Source organism: Paramormyrops kingsleyae, chromosome 7 (assembly GCF_048594095.1).
Source record: "Paramormyrops kingsleyae isolate MSU_618 chromosome 7, PKINGS_0.4, whole genome shotgun sequence".
NCBI lineage: Eukaryota > Metazoa > Chordata > Actinopteri > Osteoglossiformes > Mormyridae > Paramormyrops > Paramormyrops kingsleyae.
Genome location: NC_132803.1, coordinates 18,403,471 through 18,423,393, shown reverse-complemented (window position 1 = coordinate 18,423,393; position 19,923 = coordinate 18,403,471). Strand labels below are relative to the sequence as shown.

The following is a 19,923-nucleotide window of genomic DNA, read 5'->3' as shown; positions in this document are numbered from 1 at the left end:
GGCTGTTTTTTTTTTTTTTAGAAATTAATTGATTTGGATGACATTTTATTGTCTGAATATATTTCAGAGCTGCCCACAGATGCACTTCAAAACTTAAGGCTGAATTGGGTGCGACATTGTATTTCAATGAACCAGTGACACATAATTGAGAGTCTCCTCTTAATTTCCTGTCTGCTAGCTTCTCTTGGAACAAGTGTAGACAACAGCATATTGCCCTGGGAATTCCTTTTCATTTCATGTCACTTGACCCGTTTCAGAGAATTGAAGGTTGCTTTTCTTCTTATTCCAAAAGTGGTCCCACTGCCTGCCATTTTACCATTATTCCAGTTATATGTTTTGAACAGAGGACAGGATTTTACTCCAAAATTAAGTCCAAAAGAGCTAACAAAAATAATAATTCACATTTGTATGGCATGTCTGAGTGTTATTATGTCAGACTGAAAAACAGATCAGTGATTCCACAATGAAGGGCTACAGAAACTCATTAGCTCAATGCAGCCTTGTGTTGGGGTGACCCACTTGTCAAAGGTGTGCTTTCCCTTTCTGCAAAGCCTCAGCTTCGGTTTTTGGACAAGAGAGATTTGATGGCATTTGGTACAGCATCTCCCTGCGCTATCAGGATGAGTGTCCTTACTGTTTGCTTTATAAATACCCCAGAGGGTCTGTACAAACAGTTCCAGGGGCACACAAGTTGTCACAGAGTGGAAGTGGACATCCTGGAATTATGTTTTCCTGGCAAAACATAATCAATTTTCAGCTTTATTGAGCACTGGGCAGAACTATCTTTGTGGTTTCCCACACAAAAATGCCCTTTGAATGAGGCGCAGTCATTTTGCTAGGGAAATGAAGCACACCAAAGGGATGCCTGCATAATATGAGGAAGTCAGGCACCAGATCGTAAAAAGCAAACAATGATGGAACTATTTTGGAAGGCATAGAGCTCACATCAGAAAAAGGTGTTATTTTATTTTGGTCCCCCCACATAGTAAGTGTGCTATTTTTGTTAATATAATTTCTGATTTGCAAAGGGATTTAAGATTTTCATAGATTCCATGGCACTGAATATTGCTGTACTGGAAATTCACATTTTTCTTCCAAACATTTATTTACTTATATTTGTTTGTTATTTTAAAATCAAGTATTTTAAAGCCTGAATCTGTTTTATAAGTCAATTTGCAGTGGACATTTTAATGCATATTTTCTATACAGTATAGTCATACAAAAGATAATTGTTTACTTTAATAATGAGTATATGAGTTGTAGAGTATTTCTGAAGTGGCTCTCTCATGTGTTCCAGTTTCCCGCATCTTAGACTTTTGGTTTGAGAGGGGCCACATTTCACTACTATCAAGTCCTCAGCTCTCCATTCCTTTGCTGGAACCATCACTTAACCTGGTTTTCTGGTCTCAGTTCAACAATATTTATGTTAACAAAAGCTCTTCAATTTTCACAGACCTGAAAAATGTCATTGTCCCTTTTCAGAGCAGCGCAGAGCTTATCTTCACAACTGTGGCTTAAGCAGAATCAGTGATTTTGACGCTCATAATGCTGCAGATACTGGCTAATAAATCCCTCATTTTTGGCAACTGGGTATGTTGTAAGGTTTGAATAAAAACAATGTCACCTCCTTTTTATTATTATATAGAAAGTTTGAAAGAAAAAAGTGACTTCTCATTTTCTTGGGTTTACATGATGTTACGCCATGTTGCATTGTTACTGGAAAAAGTGCCGTGTTTTTTATTATAGACAGGAGTGCTGTACTGCTGGTACTTCAGAATCAGCTAGTTTTGATTCATTCAGATAGAAATCTGTGCCACAATATTGAAAATGTAGCTCAAGTCTCGCACTGCCATTCAATCACTCAATCAAACAAAAGTGCTGGAAACGTTGGTTCTGAAACACATTAATTATGATATAAACAGTTTGAAGTGACATTATTTCAAAGGAGGTTCTATCAGGCATTCCTGACAGCATGGCAGAAAGTCATTTGTAGATTTTGCAGCTGGTTGTTTGAAGATGAGCATGAGAAGAAAAAGCCTTGTTGGAAGATTTATAATGGGCTACAGGAGCAAGATTTTAAACAGCCTTTTGTCGGAATTCCAGTAACCTATACATGTAGCAACATGTAGCACTGACCTATGGACACACTCATACCACCAGTAATTCAACCACATTTGAACACCTCTGTGAATGAAGAGGTCATATAGTTTGGGTTTGTTGTTATTTATTTATTTTGGAATTTGAGAGGGATTGTTACGATTATAATCATCTGCAACTATGATTTTACACAAATGATCATTCTTGCAGTGAAAGGCACCTACATTCTACACCTAAGCCACTGATTTTTTCTTTCCAGTCTTTTGGCTTGTAATCACATATAACTGTGGCTCTTATGGCTCACAACATATTTCAGATAATAAGCTCACATAAGGTAGACCAACATAACAGGCCGAGGTGGAATGTTCAAGCCCAGAAAGTACAAATCTAGGCTGATATTTTGTTCCAACCAACCAGTTGAGTACTCTGTATGTGGCTCTTTATTCTCAACTGGTTGGTTGGAACAAAATCTTGGTCTGTATTTGTACTTTCTGAACCTGAACTTTCCACCTCTGATGACAGGTGTCTTTGCCCTACATGCTCTGAGAAATGCCTTAGCTTTGTGAGGATACTGGTGGTCAGAATTAGCAATCCAACATACTTGATCAAAATGCAAACCTGCAATAGAATTAAAGATGGTGTCTTTACAGAAGACAGGGCTTGAAGTTGGTCAAATCCAGGTTAGGGGGAATCAAGGCAGGGACATCATGAGGTCTTTTCTTAATGTGCTGCTTGGAATAACAAACATACAACTCAAAAGAAAATAATGCTCATTCAGAAATGGTAAATGTTTTTCTAACAAACAGAACAGTATTATATGCACATAGCCTTCATTTGCTTTCTGCAGACTTTTAAATGTCCACCATGTGAACTCAATAAAATGAAATGCTGCCATTCAAGAAACAAGACAGGCAAACAAAATCAACACCAAGAAGCTGAATGATTTCCCTGGACCAGATTTAGTCAGATATGCTATGATTACATTTTATCTGTTTACCTTTCATAAGCGCTTATCAATTCAGGGTTGCCATGAGATAACTCAGTGTGACCCTCATTCCTCTATGTCGATTATTGTATACTAAAGTTTTATGGCTGTTTTATTAATATTAATAAATAGAATGACCTTGGGCTATCAATGAAAAGGTAAATGGCATATTTATATTTTGATCTTATATATTTTATTATATTATTATTATTATTATTATTATATTTATCATTTTTGATATTATAAAGTCAGATTTAATCTTTTAAGTAAAAAAAACTCAGTACATAACCACATTAATACCATGTGTGTGTGTATATATTTATATAACTTTGTTGTGCTTATCAAACCACTGAAGAGAGTCTATAGGATTTCTTACAAAATCACCACAACTGACCTTCCTGCTCCAAAATGATGATGAAATATGCTTGCCAGAATATGCATCTAATCGTGAAATATTTTTGTTTTGGGTTATTTGCATTTGTGATTTTGATAAACTACACTTACAAAACAAATTCATTTTAATTGGAAAAGGTTGTACAGATCAATGTACTATACAGATTTCCTATGGTAAGGTTTTATTGATTAAGAGCAGATGATTTTTGGCCTAGGCGAAAGGTCCTGTGAAGTAAACCTGATTAACTGTGTTGCTGGAAGTGGCTGTTCATGAATGATTACTTTCACCGTATCTGATTCTGCAGCTTATATGGTAATATTCATTTTCCATCTATGTGAAGGTGTGTAAATATCTATCCTTCCATCTTCTAACTGCTTATCCAGGTCAGGTTCAACCGGGGGTGCGGGTCTCCTGTACAGGCACTTTTTACACATCAGTTAGCATGTCTACGTGTTTTCAGACTGTGAGAGGAAGGCGGAGTATCCAGAGGACACCTGTGTGACATGGGGGGCGGACATGTTAAGTCCAAACACACAGCATAAAGGTGGAATTTGAACCCAAACCCTGAAGGTGTGTGACAGAACTATTAACCACACTGTGTGTGGATTATCAAGATACACAAACATACCTGCAATGGTCCAAGCATCCCAATTCAGCATGGGACAGTTTTCTGAGTGACTTTTTAAATTACATGAGTCACTAAGTGTACTGATTCTTAGGCACATGCGGGGGGTTGAGCTGACGATACCCCCCCCCCCCCTTTGAGGTTCTCAGTGCCCCTTTTAAATCACACAAAATAGTCAAGCTCCTGTCCCTTAAAAAATCTCTGCACAGCACTGCTGATTGTAAAACATTATGTATATCATATATGATAAACTATAGTTCTCATTTGGGAAGGCAGGGAAATTAGGTTATTGAATTTAATGTTGTATTGCTATTTGTAATGCACACCGCACAGTTCGGTTATCTCTGTGCATTTCAATATTTGTAAATAAATATTGGTTTTCTGCTTGTTGGTGTGTAAAATGCTTATTTATTATTTACAATTGTTTGTGCTATTTTGTCATTTTTAATTGAGCCCTCAGTTATACCTGTGGGTTTCTGCTAAGTTACGGTCACTTCTCCCAGGGTGAGGAGGGGAATTAATTCAGACCCTAAGTAATCTGTTAGGTCTCATCGAGGACAAGGAAACATTGTCAGTTTCATTGTAAATTTAATTACACCTTTACGAGATGTTTTGCTGCCAGGCAGGTTCCGTTTGGCAATCTCATTTTCAGCAATGCTACATTTTCACTTAATTTTTTTGTAACACTACTTGGTATATAGTTTTGTCTCAAGTGCAAAATTGTCTGTCAAAACCTGTCAGAGGTTTTCCAGCGGTTCTGCAGCATGAAAGTGAATTCTTGCCTTGTGTCCCCATAGACTCAACTCAGTCAAAGGGTCAGTGACCTTAACTGTGTCCTCTAGCCCCTGAAATCATCAATCATAAGATGCCAAAGCGTTTGTCACAGGGACCATTCAGAGTGTACAAGGTGATAACTCGTTTCAGTCTCATAAGACTATAGTCTTACTCTATATCCAAAGAAACCTGTGTTTGTTTTAATGAACAAAGATTGTATGCTTAGACACAAGTTATTCGTGTTATTAATGAACCCTTTAGAAATTAATAAACAGATATGTTTTGGATAATGTGGCCTTAAAAAATGGATAAAAAAGATATACTCATGTAAACCCAATGCATTCCTAAATCATGCAAATAAGTCAATAGTTTTGGTAAATGTAATTCGCTAAATAGAATTCTATTGCATTTTCAGGTTATTTTCACTTGAGAGGAATCTCGCAGAAATGAAACTAACAAAAAGCCAAAGTCATTTCTACTGAAAAGATAGTGTTGAGTACCGAAAGTAGCAAGAGACGTGACAAAGCTGTAGGTTTTGTCTTGCTTTTGTTGAAGTAGTAATAAATCCCCTTAATGTGCCCGAAGTCCTCCATCAACCAGGATGGAAAAATGCATTTACGTTCTGTTAAATATCCGTTTTGATAGATTGTTTTCTCAAAGCTCTTAGTATAAATTGATTTTGGCCTTCGGTGCATCAGCATTTTCTGTTGAATTAGTGAATTTCTGTTTCTACATAATTACTGGGAATACCAACAAAGGGAATGAAAGACTGGACAGTTTCATGGCCGCTAAGTCAATTGTTGTTAGAAGGCAAAAATTCTTAGCAAACTTTAACAAAAGGTGTGTTTAAAATTATTCTCAAAAGTGACAAGACAGAATACCTTTCGGCAAAAACAGTACTGAGATAAAGCTGTCTAGGTCTGTCTTTTTTTTTCTTGTTCAGATTAGTGCTGTGTTTGTTTCATCATATTTATAGAATTGGCAAAAGTTTGACTCATGTCCATTTATTTAAAATGCTACAAAGTAATGACACTTAGCTTATTTATTGTCAAATGTTACCTTGGACTTTTCAGCCCCAGTTTGAGATTTCATATGACTGTTGGTAAAAATTAAAAATTAAAAACGCGAGCTAGACACATGAGTTCATGTTTTATTACACCACACTGAAGAGGTTCACGATTTTTAAAGATAAATTCTTAATATTATATAAAATACATGGATAGTATTTTTTAAAATTCTGTTTTGATTTAAGGAGTGGTCCTTTTAGATTCCTGAAAGAAAATGTGTGAAGTTCTCTTTTTTTTTTTGTTTTTATTTCTCATATTTTTATTGAGGTTCTTCCACAGTGGGCTGCGTGTCTTTTGAGCTGTTTCGCATCGATTTGTCTGTGAAGGGCGCTAACATCCTCCCCAGCTTGACTTTCTAGTTCACTTCTTAAAGCAGCCATAGAGAAATGCCTCTGGAGCTCGCTCTCTCACTCTTTTTTATGGATTGAGGGACACGGACATTGTCCCAATGCCACTTCTGTACTGTGTTTTGCGATTTATGACAATGAAGCAATAACTCCATTATCTGACCACAGTGTAACATGGATGCATTGTCATTTTCTGCTCACTCTCTGGCTTCCATCTCATTCAGATGGCATCTGGCTCTTCCTCAATACTTTCTGTACAATTATTTTTTTTATATGAGCCTTCATAGCTCATATAAAATATTATGTTGTCACTGCTAATTAAAAAAATACTTGGTCTTTAGTCCGCGCCAAATTAATATTAAATGCAAAATTTATGCAATTTAACCACATAAGATCTGTCAGATGCCTCTGACTTCTATAGATATGTTTATTCTGCTTGAAGAACAATGCTACTGTCATTGTCTTAAAATGGCCTGCATTAATCGTTTAATTGTGGCTGGTTGGAACAGTAAATATTGCTGCATAGATTCAGAATTTCTTATGGCTATAATATTTATTTCAATAAATAGGCAATGAATATACATTCAGTTGCTCTCCTTCACTGCAAAACATGTAAATGTTTTGTTTATGTTTTTTGGTAGTTTGTTTGTTTGCTTTTGATAACGATAATTGCCACCATCATAATATTGAATACTGTTAAATTGTGGCTTTTTTAGCCGATATAAAAATAGAGCAACACAAACGAAGGCACAGTTCCAGATTATCCCCTAGCTGATTATTTCCCTCTGTAGCAGTTACTAAAACAGACACTAACTCTCCTGGAATGTCCGGGAATGTCCTGGAAATGGGCACAGACTCCCGGATGTCCACAAACAAGCCAAGGCAAATTGCAGACCCCCCCCCCCAACACCCCTTTCTCCCTAGACAGCTAAGGGTAACTAGTGCACATCCTGTCAACGAAACCTTCAGCCAAACCTCCTATAAAATCTGTTCTGTTAACACAAGCTTCTCAAATGTACGCTCTCAGTATTATACTACAAATTGAGATCCAGCATTACATTTGTTACATGTTATATGCATTACATTTGTTACATGTTATATGTTAAATTTGTGAATGTCCTATAGCATTAAATTGACTCATACCACAGCGTTGAGCAAAATATTATGTTTCAGTTCTGGTTAGTTATCCTTCTTTTCAAACTCAAATGAACAGCCTTCAGTTTACGTGACCTTGGCCTGAACTACAATGCCATGTGCATAATCCATGTTCGCTTGCGGAATTAAACCTTAAACCTTTTATTATTGTGTTGATTTGGCCTGGTGAGCATACATATGGACATATCCAAAAATATTTAAACAAGATGTTGACTTCTCCAAATGCATTTTCAGTAACTTTCAAAAGGATATGCGTAATTGGACGAATACTGCACATGACAATAAATTAGACAGCAGTAAGTGCATTACTAATTACCCTTCCTGCACATTTCAGCTGTCCAAATAAGTTACATATTATAATTCAATAAGTATGGAACTTGCTGAATGAATGGAAAATGACCTAAAGTACAGTAAAAAATCCTCATAACTTTGTGTTTTCCATCATGATATTGTGTCGGGTGCAGGTAGCATGGTCGCTATGTGTTTAGCGGTGTAGAGTCACACCACTGGTGTTGAGGGTTTGACCATTGACCCTGGAAACCCACAGTACAAAAAGAAGCGATTAGGTGCATTGATGTCTCGTAATGGTACATGATGTGTGAGTGCGGGCCCTGCATTGGACTGGCATCCCATCCAGGATGTCCCCTCATTCATGCCTTGTGCTTTCTAGTACACGCTCACTGCAGCTCTGTACAACATAGGCAGGAATGGAAGATGGATTTATGCTTTTGTGTTTCATCAGTCAATAACATTATTTGGTGCATTCATATAAATAATGCTTTGCTGTAAATGCATTTTCCTTTACTTTTTCCAGTTAAATGACCTACTCTCAGCCATTTTGGTTTCTGCTCAGCACAGCAGGAAATGAAAGGTCGCTGCTGCATTAATCCTAGCGCCCATGTGTATGCCTGAAAGAAAGCCAAGAATTCACGTGTGAAGTTAAGGTGCCGTGTCCCTCCAGATATTCCCTGTATTCAATTCAAGGAAACTGGATCAGTACAGAGGATTGGCTCTGAAACACTCAAGTCAGGCAGTCACCTTGTCAGAGAATGTGCACCCAGACAGCTCCAGCTGTCAGACCTCAGTCTGCAGTCACATGTGCTCATCATGAACCTACATAGCACATTTGGTCATTGAAGACAGACTGATATATAGATCTACGTTGAGCATTTTGTTGGGGATTCAGACTCCCAACCCTGGAGGTGTAAGGTAACAGTGCTAACTACAGAAGCACCACATCACCCTTAGCTTTCACTGTAAAATGTTTAATCTGAAGAGAATATTGAGAAAAAGACAGGAAATGTAACTTTTATTAACTATTCCAAATGAGTCTTTTAAATTAACCTCCCAAGTTCTCTTAACATTCTAGTTTTGATGTCACTTAGACACTAATCCGAATGATTAATAGATAGTTTAAGAGAATGTTTAATAGAAAAAAGCAGTGGAAAGCAAATGCTGTTACTGGGTGATTTAGTGCCAGCATTGTCTTCAGGGACAGTGCGAATAAATCTTTTATTTTAATAGTGTCTCTTTTAGCATGTCAGTGCTGGAAAATGAAGCCGTAATTACCAGGCCTGATTGATGTGTTTTAGCCACATTAGACAATACTTCTGCTCCCACATATTATCTCTGCATTGTCCACATCACTTTTGTTTGCGCTATATTTTCTGTGTTATTGATTGCTATTATGGTCAATTCGATGTTCACAATAGAACTCTATCAGCAAAATGCAGGTTAATTATCTCAGGGTCAGGCTGTCTAGTGTATCTCATGAAGGGGCTGGCCTTTCGCACATTACAACTCGCATTAGGTTACAAGGGGAAATTATTGGTTTGTCGTTTCATTGTGCTAATTAATGCAGCAGCTGTGCTGTTTCCCAGCGAGTGTAAATATTTTTGATGTGCTTGTCATTGCTTGCAATTCATTCTTGGACTTGTATTGAAAATGTCTTCTCTTCTTACGGACTTAATTTACAATACTGTAGAAAATAAAGGGAAAAAATACATTTACCAGTCATGCAAAACGAACGACCTTTGAAATAGTGTTTGTTTTTGAGTTAGATTAAATTTTTATGTTTAAGCAATAACATTTGAGTGAGATTGGATTGTGATGCCAGTACAATATTTCTGTTCTGCTTCCAAAGTAAAACAATATATATTAACATTCCAGCTTAATAAATACAATTATATATTTTATTGTGAAACCTGGTGCACGCCTGATGGAATAGACTGAGTAGTTACTCACAAGCTGAGTTTTCTAAGACGATCTAAGGCTCTTCTTAAAGGAGGATTACTGAGGCCTTTTACTGCTCTTTAGACTGATTTAAACGTAGAATCATGATGAGTTTGCCTTTTGTGCCTTTTTTCCTAGGTGCAACTGTGCAATGTAATGGGTAAATACATATACGACCACAGTAATTATCTGTAATTAATGCTTCCCACATGAAGGTAGCATTTCCAACGTAACCAGCGGTCACACCCTTCCATTTTAGACCAGGTGGTTTATCAAATTTTGTGGTATTGAATTGCCTCTATTATTGGAATTTTTATAGTACCGAAGAACATGTTACTGAGGATTTTACCTGTAATTGTTTTTTTAACATGACAATTTATCTAGCATGACTCTCATGACTTTGAATATGTAAATTTATCACTACATATTTCTGAAATAGTTGTGTAATCACAGACGTAGGCAGATTTATTATCTACACTGCCACAATCTTTATTTAGTATAATTTATTTTCAGAATTGTGATGCGTTTGATACAAATTTAGATGAAAATCTACGTACAATACGCCTGAAGTGCTTACTGCTTAAAGGAAGAGTATTGTGGAAAGTTCCCCGGCTCTTGTTGACAGAAAACAGCCACCCTGACTTTTTTCCTGCCAATTAATTGAGGAAACAGATTTTGTATGTAGGTTTTAAAACTGACATTTCCCATTAACGAATGAGTGGGGTTGTCAGACATTTTACTTAGCCTAGATTAATTGGCCTTATAACCAGCAGAGATGCCTGTCGATGGACTGAAGTTAATGGCATTGATTGTGGATATCGTGTTTGCTTCTGCAGGGACCCCCGTGAATCGTATTCCTATCATGGCCAAGCAGGTCCTGGATCTGTATACTCTCTACAAGCTTGTCACAGAAAAAGGCGGCTTAGTGGAGGTCATCAATAAGAAGATATGGCGTGAGATTACTAAAGGTCTAAACCTTCCTACCTCTATCACCAGTGCAGCTTTCACTCTCAGAACACAGTGAGTATCACCGTCGACCTACTCAAATTAAAAATGAAACTAAAAATAAATCTCTTGATATAATGTATGTTTTCTCTCTCTATATATATATATTATGTGAAAACTAAATGTACTGTGTAATAAAGAATACTAATATTTATTTATATTTCAAGTTATATTGTATTTGCTGATTAAAATTTCTTATTGCTGTGTGAATCATTATTGTGCATGAATGTCATTAGGCATTTATGTTTTAAAAATACATAAATCTTCCAGAATGTCAAAAAACTTGGCTATGTGCCTTGTCATTTTTAATGCAGTTATGCTCTGATGCTTGGCATACCTGAGCCACAAATAAAAAAGGGAGCATGTTTGTGCAAGTTCATCACCATACCTATAATTTAAGCTATTAAATCTTTCCTGGAGAAGCCAATAAGTTATTTAATGTCAGTCGACCACAAGTAAATGCACAATTCCAAGGATTCATAAACGATTAGTTTAACACAGCTTTGGCAACATGATTGCACTAAGTACCTCTGTTGCAAAACATCTTCTATGAAGATGAGTTTTAAAACACTATAATCTCTCAAATAAATGAATAAATGGCCTCACCCTGTTCTTGCATCCCAGGCTTCACTCTGAACTGTAAATAAGTGGGTGTATGTCTCAGTGGAGAGCATGATGAGATATGTGAAAAGAAGCATTCCAATTGGGGGTGCTTTAATGCATGGGTTTACCCAGGCTGAAACCCAGGGGCCTCTGTTCCACTGCGGCTAGTAGGGGGCATCTAACCATGTTATTATGCCTCTGATTCCAATGTACCTGCATTCATACCTGTGCAAATGGCAAATATAGCATGATCATCTGTTAATAGGATCATGTCCAGGGTGCCGCAATGATTTGTATCCTGTAGTTTCTGGGATATGTCAAGGACAAGTTGTGTACTGTATATCCCTATATGGGATAAGGATGTGAAGGATGGATGGATGGATGGATGCTCTGAACATTATTTATTATAATCCCACAGGTATATGAAGTACCTCTATCCCTATGAATGTGAAAAGCGGGGACTGAGTTCCCCTGGAGAGCTTCAGGCAGCTATCGACAGCAATCGGCGGGAGGGTCGTAGGCAGAGTTACAGCTCAGCGGTGTTCAGCTACTCCCCTGTGGGAACTCCCAGTGTCCTCTCCTCACCCAAGATCCAGATGTCCCACATGGCCATGGGCAGCCCGAACGTCAGCCACCTAGCCCATGCCATATCCATAAAGAAAGGTACGGAGAGTGACTCCCCTTATCCGGGTTTAAGTGGGCATTCATTATGGCAGGATGAAGGACAGAGAAGAATGTTTTTGTGTTCTTTTAAAATTCTTCCACATGCTGACTGGGTAAAAGTCATATCCCAGATCACGACATACTGAAAAAATATCTGTATCACCAATGCGAGCTGTTGTTTGATGGTTTTGCAAAGAATTCATATTTTCATTTCATACTCATCCAGCATAACATCTAGTTGCCCAGAAGAGGCCCACATTTTTATGAGAACAGATTTTTTTTTTTTTTTTTTGAAATGTTGTGCCAGTGCTGCAGTGTTTAAGCAGCACAGTCACAGCTTCTGAGAGGATACATCTTGTGGGACTTCCCTAAACCCTGGCTGATGATTTTCCATCCTATCTCATCCTGCCTGAATCTCAATCCCACACCGACCGGATGAGATCTGATTCACTGATCTGTTTGTTAGGAAAAATAAAGTCATAAAGTTATCATTTTTAACCAGCTGCACAGGCGTGTTAAGCGGTGAAACATCAGTCAAAATACATCTCAAAATTATATAGGCCTGAAGAGGAATAGCAAGGTCAACTGCCCTCACTGGGTTACATGCATTCCAGGGGGCTGTTCCACAAAGCAGTATTTCTGAGTTAGCTGGATTAACTTGAGATAGAAGTCAAGATAGTCTAATAGGAATGCTACTTACCTAAACTCTTATTTGATGATCATGAGTTCTATCTTACGTTAATCCAGCTAACTGAGCAATCCTGCTTCATGGAATGGCCCCCAGGTCACCTTGCCGCAATGCATTGCTTTCATGTCTGTAATGTCCTTTGTAACTTCTTCCAGAAGACGTGGGGCTCTCCAGCAGCATGTCCGCTCGCCACTCTATTCCCTCCCTAGTCGGACATCACACAGCAGCAGCGCAGGCCGCCGCTGCCCAAGCCGCTGCCCAAGCCGCCGCCGCCGCACAGCTATCCGCATTTGAGCAGTTACGGGAGAAGCTGGAAGCTGGTGAGCCGCCGGAGAAGAAGATCATGCTGATGGCTGAAGAGCAGCAGCGCATCATGCAGCAGGCCCTGCAGCAGAACCTGTTAGCAATGGCGACGCAACTGCCCATGAACATCAAGATTAACAGCAGGGGTAAGTGTGGAGATTGCAGAATGCGGCTGTCAGTAACTCCAGCCAGAACGCGAGGGTGCGGTGACATGGTGTGACTCTACTCTTCATTCCTGGAGCAGTTTTTTCCACATTCTTCCATATTATTTTAAAACAAAGCAATTAATTGTACACTACAAAGATCGATAAAGGAAGCACTTTGACAGGTATGGTGTTATACCTGTATCACCTGGGACTTCATTTAAACAGGAAGTCTCCATATACACTGAGCAGTGAGTATTGTATGGTGCCTAGTCTACTTCCTACTGGAGTGCAAGACTTTACTTTCATGTCTGGACGGTGTTCTGTAAATGTTTGTAGTTTGGCTTTTGTAATCTGTTTGTTTTTTGTGTCTTAGTAACATGCCCTAGTTTGTCTTTTGCCCTTGCTCCACCAACCATCCTCTCTTGAGTCCTCCTTAAACACGCTTCTTTCCCGGAACCTCCTTTTCAGTCAACAGCAGTTACCTTTTTCCTTTGGTGACAAACTCAGACAGTGTTGCTGTATTATTTAGTGTTTCAACAATAAAAGCAGTTTCATTGAGCCTTGATTCTGCTTTTTGACAGTAGACTTGTATGTGAATTTAGACTTAGGAATAACCAGCCAAATTTGTTTAGTGCAGCACCCCATAAACCAGTGCGTCTCAAACCAGTCCTCAGGGACCCTCAGACGTTCCACCGGGAGCTGGGGGGGGAGCAAAAATGTAGACTGTCTGGGGGTTTCCGAGGGCGGGATTGAGAAACAGTGACATAAACTAATCACTGGGTACTACACCTGCCCCTGTTGGAGTGGTTTGTTGTTTGGTGGAGATTCTGTTTGGTTTCTCATTGTTGCTCTTGGATTGTTTTCTGTTGTTTTGTCTGTGAGCTGGGTTGGTTACGTTTGCCTTTTCGTTTGCCTCGAGCGTGGTGCTTTAGCGGTGCTCTCAGCAATATGTTCTATGGCATATATGGAATATAACAGTTCATCATAATTTAATGACTAATTCTGCAGATGTTGAGGCTGCTCTTATATTTATGATTTAAAGTCCATAGTTACATTGCCTTATTTATATTTAGTTTATACATGTATGGAGTTAAGCAAAAGTACTTCCAGTTCTAAATAAATTTAGAAAGAAATTGTTGTTCTTTCAAAACAAATCAAATAATTTCTTAAGGACTTATTTTACAAACTGGCCATGTCTCGTCTCCTAAAAGCTTCTGTTATTCCAAAGAGTCAGATTTCAAAAGACATTTCTGTCTTTACTGAAGTGTTTTAAATGCATATATAACCCATCTGTACTGAAAGCTGAACATTAAAAATAAATCATGGAAAATACGTGCGTGTTATTAATGCAAAACCATTTCCTGTGTTACTTTTTATAGCAATAACTAGCCACTGTAAATGGATTTTACTCTCTCTTAGATAGTTATCTTTCTTCCCAACCTTTGATAAACTCCTCATAAGTCCTGTCACTCATGAGTTATGACTGTTATTCCATGCTGATCACTTTTTGCTCCTTGTGTTCCTTTTAAAAGATGTTCATATTGAGTTTTTTTTACTACCTCCCTATTTGGCTTCTTTCTGACAGATGATAGACAAGAGGCTGCATTGAACCTGTCTACCAACTGCATTAGCAGCATCAACATGTCAATAGAAATAAATGGAGTTGTCTACACAGGTAAATAGAGGACCGCTTGCTGATGTAATTGCAGGCAGGAAATTCAATAAGTTATAGCAGCAACCCTGCACTTAGTCCTCTACGCAATTTGATGTCTTTGCTATAAAATCCATCGTAATGAAGTGGCAGTCCAATAGAGTTAAAAAAGTTAAATATCTCAAAATTGGGCCTGCAGCTTTGGGGTCGATGGGGCTTATTGTCTTACGTGCCAGGCGAAAGACCACTTGTTTTAACTGGAAACAGCGCTTTTGTGTCTCTGCTGAGGGCTTTAATTACCTTTAGTTAGGTAATTCATGTAGCTGTATGGCTCTATTGGGAATATTCGGTGGGTTAGGCAGCTTAGAAGGGTCTCAAAGGCTCTGCAAGTCGCTAATATTATCATTGGTACAAAGGGTCCTTGTCCATTTTACTCTGACTCATTCAGAGCTATATTGTAATTAAAGTATGTGTGATATTTTAGGTAATTAAAAAGCAGTCGTACTGTGGAAAGTGCTGTTAACATAGTCCCCTCCTTTGATTGAACCATAATAATATCCACAGTAGTTTGTTCATCAGCTGTGAACTTTTATAGCTCAGGATATTTTTGGGTAGAAAATGATTTAGTTGCCATTGCTTTTTCATTGTGTTTAAACGAAATCTTCATGGCTGCGCTGAATTCCTTTTGCCGTTCAGGTGTCCTGTTTGCTCGGAAATCTGCCTTCCCAGTGATGCCAGGGAGCAACGGAAGCAGCCTGAAGAACAGCCCCGGGCTGCACGTACACATCCAGCCTTCTGTTTCTTCCTCCTCATTTTCCTCCTCGTCCTCTTCCTCGGCCCTTGGACACACCGCCGGCAGCGTTTCTCCCTGAGTGTGGAGGAAGTTGCCTTCAGCCTGCAGACTGTTTGCTCGGTCTAAAGACCCTTCAAAACAGCCTGTAAACAAATGAGAGACACTGATTTTTTTTAAGGGTGATTTCCCCCCCCTCCCCTCCTCCCGATCTTCACAAGTTCACAGTAATACATAAAAACCAGTGAGTAATCAGACAGTTACATTTGAGGCAGGGGGTCACTAAGGAAAACGGTTATGTTATATAAATTATTATATCTCTGATTGAACGGCCTTAGGCACAAGCTAACAAAATAGCAACAATGAACTGCAGGGATGAGCCTTGAGGCAGGAAAAGAGAACTATTGATTCTTTGCCTGGGCAAAAGATGGGGATGGCTATGTTTAGTCCCTGCACAAGCTATTGCCTGGCGAGTTATATTTCACTGGCTGTGTTAGTGATGTTGGCATGAGTGTACATTTGTTTCAATAAGTTTCAGTAGCTTACCATTGGCTTTATTGCAACCAGGAGGAAATGTCTGTTCTCAGCTATTACCAAAGAACAAAATCATCACTCTTATCTTGTTGCCTAGTAACATAACAAAAAAAAATGTTTAACAACAGATGCATGTTTAAAAAAAAATAATGCAGCTACTTTGGATAAGTTATTCCAGAGAAATAAATATATATTTTTAAGACATAAGCACAAAACACTTGCTGGGCTATGTGAGAACCTGATTGAAGTGAGGGTTGTACATCCATTTACCTGTATTTCTGTTTTTGTCACCACAGTGCTGTTATGTAGTGGTTTGTATGCCCTGATTGCTTGGGCATTTTATACATGTGGCATTTTTTAAGTATCTTCTTAATGAATTAGGCTTCATTTGGCTGTTACAAAATACAGACAGCACTCATACATCTGTTACAAGTCCTTTTGCGCAGTGTAACATATGCATTTGTAAAAAAAAAAAAATAGCAAAAAGCTGTTCGTTTGCATAATTAATTGTTTAGAACAGAGGTACTAATTAAACTCAGTTCAAATCATTTCCTGAATCAAAATCTTAATTATGCCGAATAACGCTGTACAGTTCATTTTTATGAGGCAGAATCAAGCAAGAAAGCAGCACTTACTTTTTTGTCTTAGTACAAACATACCCCTCCCCAAAAAAAGAAAAAAAATCTAAGTATCCCAGAAACAGTCAGCATTCCATCAACAGCTTAATTTGGCCAAATGAATTAAGAGCTGAGTCAGCAGGTGGTGTGGTGATTAATGGTACTCACTTGTAACCTGAAGGTCCAGGAGGGACCAGGTTGTCATACCCCAAAGATACATGCAGGACCCCCACTCAGTAAGTCAGAATCCATTGGGACTAGACTCAGTGAAGGTGACCAGCCATTGCAAGGATCTGGGATATTGTTCCCCTTTTTATTGCAACAACTGAAACAGTAAGCTGTGGAATTTTGGCTGAACATGTGAATCACATGTTTTTCATTATGTGCAGCCACCAGTTAAGGCTCACTACTGTTGTGCATAAAGACCATCACTGGTGTCACTTTCGTTGCAGACTGATACTTTGTAAATCTACCTCTCGAGCAGATAAAGAGTAAGCAGATAAATATACATAGTGTATTGTGTTGTTTATGAAGCCACATGAAAAACATTTGTGTTTCACATGATCACTGATTTATTTTTTTTAATTGTACGTTATACCAAAGAAGGGAATATTCTATGATAGCACATCTACCTCATTTGTCCTAGACTGTGCCAACAAACATGACCACGATTTAAATTGCCAGTCTTTTATCAATAGGTCCACACATGCTGTTTTCCTTGAACATATTAAGTATTGACACAGAAACAAACAATGGGAGTTAGGGCAAGTAAATGAAGTTGTTCACATTTCTTGTTTGTTTTTATAAGAGTGTATTGTTGGGATGGTAACTTTTATTTTTATGTTCAAACAATCCCTTTTAAAAGTGTTCATATGATCTTATTAAGTAGTATGGTATCTTTAGCAGCATGTATAGTAATACTAAATTATGAAATTTATTAACAGAAGAATAGCACCTGTATTTGCTCACTCATACATTGTTTTTAAACTCAAAAGTAATTAAACCCAAAAGTAATTAAAAGTTCTTAATTTCCTATGTATTTCTCCATGATGTGACTTCCTTTGGAGGCATCGGTCTGAGGAAATTCCACAGCAAGTAAATTTTCACAGCACAGTGTGGTGTTTCACATGAGCTGTGAAATTGCCTGTCTCAGTATGCATCCCGTTATACTTCTGAATAGAGAATGATTTAAATAATTGAAACTGAACAGGTTTATCTTCACATTGTTTCTACAAAAGCTAATAAAGGTTAATTTCCCGAAGGAAAATCGAATGTATTTATAAAGTAGGATGCCAGCAACAAAGAATCTTCCCTGTTATTGTTTTCGTTGTCGTTTTTGTAAATATCGGAATGTATTTTTTTCATATAAGCACTGGCAAAGCCTTCGCTTACACAGAGCACAGTTTCCTCTCATGTGAGTGCACTGGGAATGACGTAAAAGAGAAGATCACTGACACTTGGAGAGGTCATCGCTGACTGTGAACACGAGAACAATCGCTGTAATTCTTGTAACCAAAGATCAAAAGCGAGCAATTAAAGAAAAGCTTTGTTAAATGAAAAAAACTCAAAAGAAATAAAGAATATAAGAAACTATTGTTTTTAGAAAATAAAAATTCAGTTATGTGTCAATAGTATGATGTTTACTTTGTCCAGAAACTATGGTAACTATGGTATGCTGGTAGATTATAGATTGAGTATTATGGCTTTACTCGCTGTATATGAAGCTTTACATATTTCTATTCCCCTTTACTGTTTATTTTTATAAATCCAGTGCATTATGGGAAAGCTGGATTGTGGTGCTCAGGGGTTTAAAACATAAAAACAGGTGAAAGAGATTTTTTTGTTTGTTTTTGCCTTTTGACTTGTAGCACAAGTAGAAATAAAATGCTGCTTTAAAATTTCTGTATTGTCTGATTTTTAAAAAATATTTTAAAAGCACCTTTTTTCAGATTAACTGCTGAAAATATTTAACCACTAAATATGACTAAGATAATTACTTGAAGTAATATTTTCAGTACATGCAACATATAAAAAAAAATTATTAAAAGAAAACCTTCTGAATTACACTATGGGACCACAGTTCTCACCTAGATAAGCAGGTTTGTAAGAGGATGAAAGTATTAAAAATGTTATAAAGTTAATGTGTTCTTCAGACCATTTCCAGGACAAAATGCACATTTTCACTCCATAACTTCTGTTGTTTCTTTTGTATACAATTTTTATGTAATTACAACTTGTTACAGCTTCAAACCAGTCTGTAAATATTATGCTTTAATTAATCATGTGGCCAGTGATTTACATGAAACCATGCAAAAAAGTTGAGTAACTCAGTGGTTTCCCTGAGAAATATATTTAAAAACATCCTCTATTCCCTAGAATCTTGGTGCACATGAAGCAAGCTCAATACTCCCTGGAAGAGAAGATAACATGAGCTCCTGTTTTATTTCTTTTCATGGTTAAATATATCTAATAAATATGAATTAGATATTTAAGGCTTCTTCCTGTGTTGGACAAGTTACTGGGAGGTGAATGGATGGATATGTTCTATGGATGATTACCTGGTTAAACAAATGTACACATTTTCATGATGGTCCAAGCAAAAATGTACTGATGCATAAGTTTATAATATTCTTTTGATAGTGAAATAATTTTTAATGCTATATTTCAATTTTTTAAATTGTTGGTTTCAGTCATTTCCAATTGTAATGCTTATAATTCCTCAACATATTGCTATTGAGCATGATTATTCTATAATATGAAATGCCTGATAAATTTATGCAAAAACATATTTTATGTAGTGACAGTTAAATAACGAGCCCAGAGGGGATAATTATTATAAGTAGAGCAATTGTCAGATCTCTGCTCAGCAGTAAAGGCTATTAAACAAATGAGTCTTGAGTTTTCAGCATTAAACAAACAGAACTGAGAAAAAAAAATGCTAAATTAAGGACTGAATGCCTGATGTAATTAGGAACAGCCAAGGTTAGCAGACATCAATGGTGCTGCAGGGACTTGCAGGTAATAGAGTCATTATTGGACTCAAGGAGTGTTACATTACACTTCTGAATAAACAAAAACAAATTAAGAGCAGTCCTCCAATAATGGGCTATCTTGTCAGCAACTGACAGAAATCCATGCCCTATAACACAGTGTTAATTTTATGCATCAACAACACCCACCGCACCAATCAATAACAGTACTATAAAGTAGAGAACGCCATCAGTTAGGTGCAGACTGAACACGGGAG

The 19,923-nt window shown here is 37.6% G+C and overlaps 1 protein-coding gene across 5 annotated transcripts in view; it reads left to right on the top strand.

Annotated features, from left to right (window-relative positions):
• Nucleotides 1-18,574, top strand: part of arid3c (AT rich interactive domain 3C (BRIGHT-like)) — a 60,799-nt gene extending 42,225 nt beyond the window's left edge. For 4 of the 5 annotated variants that reach the window (XM_072714442.1, XM_023823355.2, XM_023823353.2 and 1 more), the window contains 5 exons: nt 10,513-10,696; nt 11,703-11,947; nt 12,791-13,084; nt 14,670-14,759; nt 15,432-18,574. In XM_072714442.1, coding sequence (XP_072570543.1) covers nt 10,513-10,696; nt 11,703-11,947; nt 12,791-13,084; nt 14,670-14,759; nt 15,432-15,607 — 989 coding nt within the window. In that variant the 3' untranslated portion in view covers nt 15,608-18,574. The remainder of the gene's footprint in view (nt 1-10,512; nt 10,697-11,702; nt 11,948-12,790; nt 13,085-14,669; nt 14,760-15,431) is intronic. The other variant, XM_023823354.2, reaches the window with a different exon arrangement.
• The last annotated feature ends 1,349 nt before the right edge of the window (nt 18,575-19,923 follow it).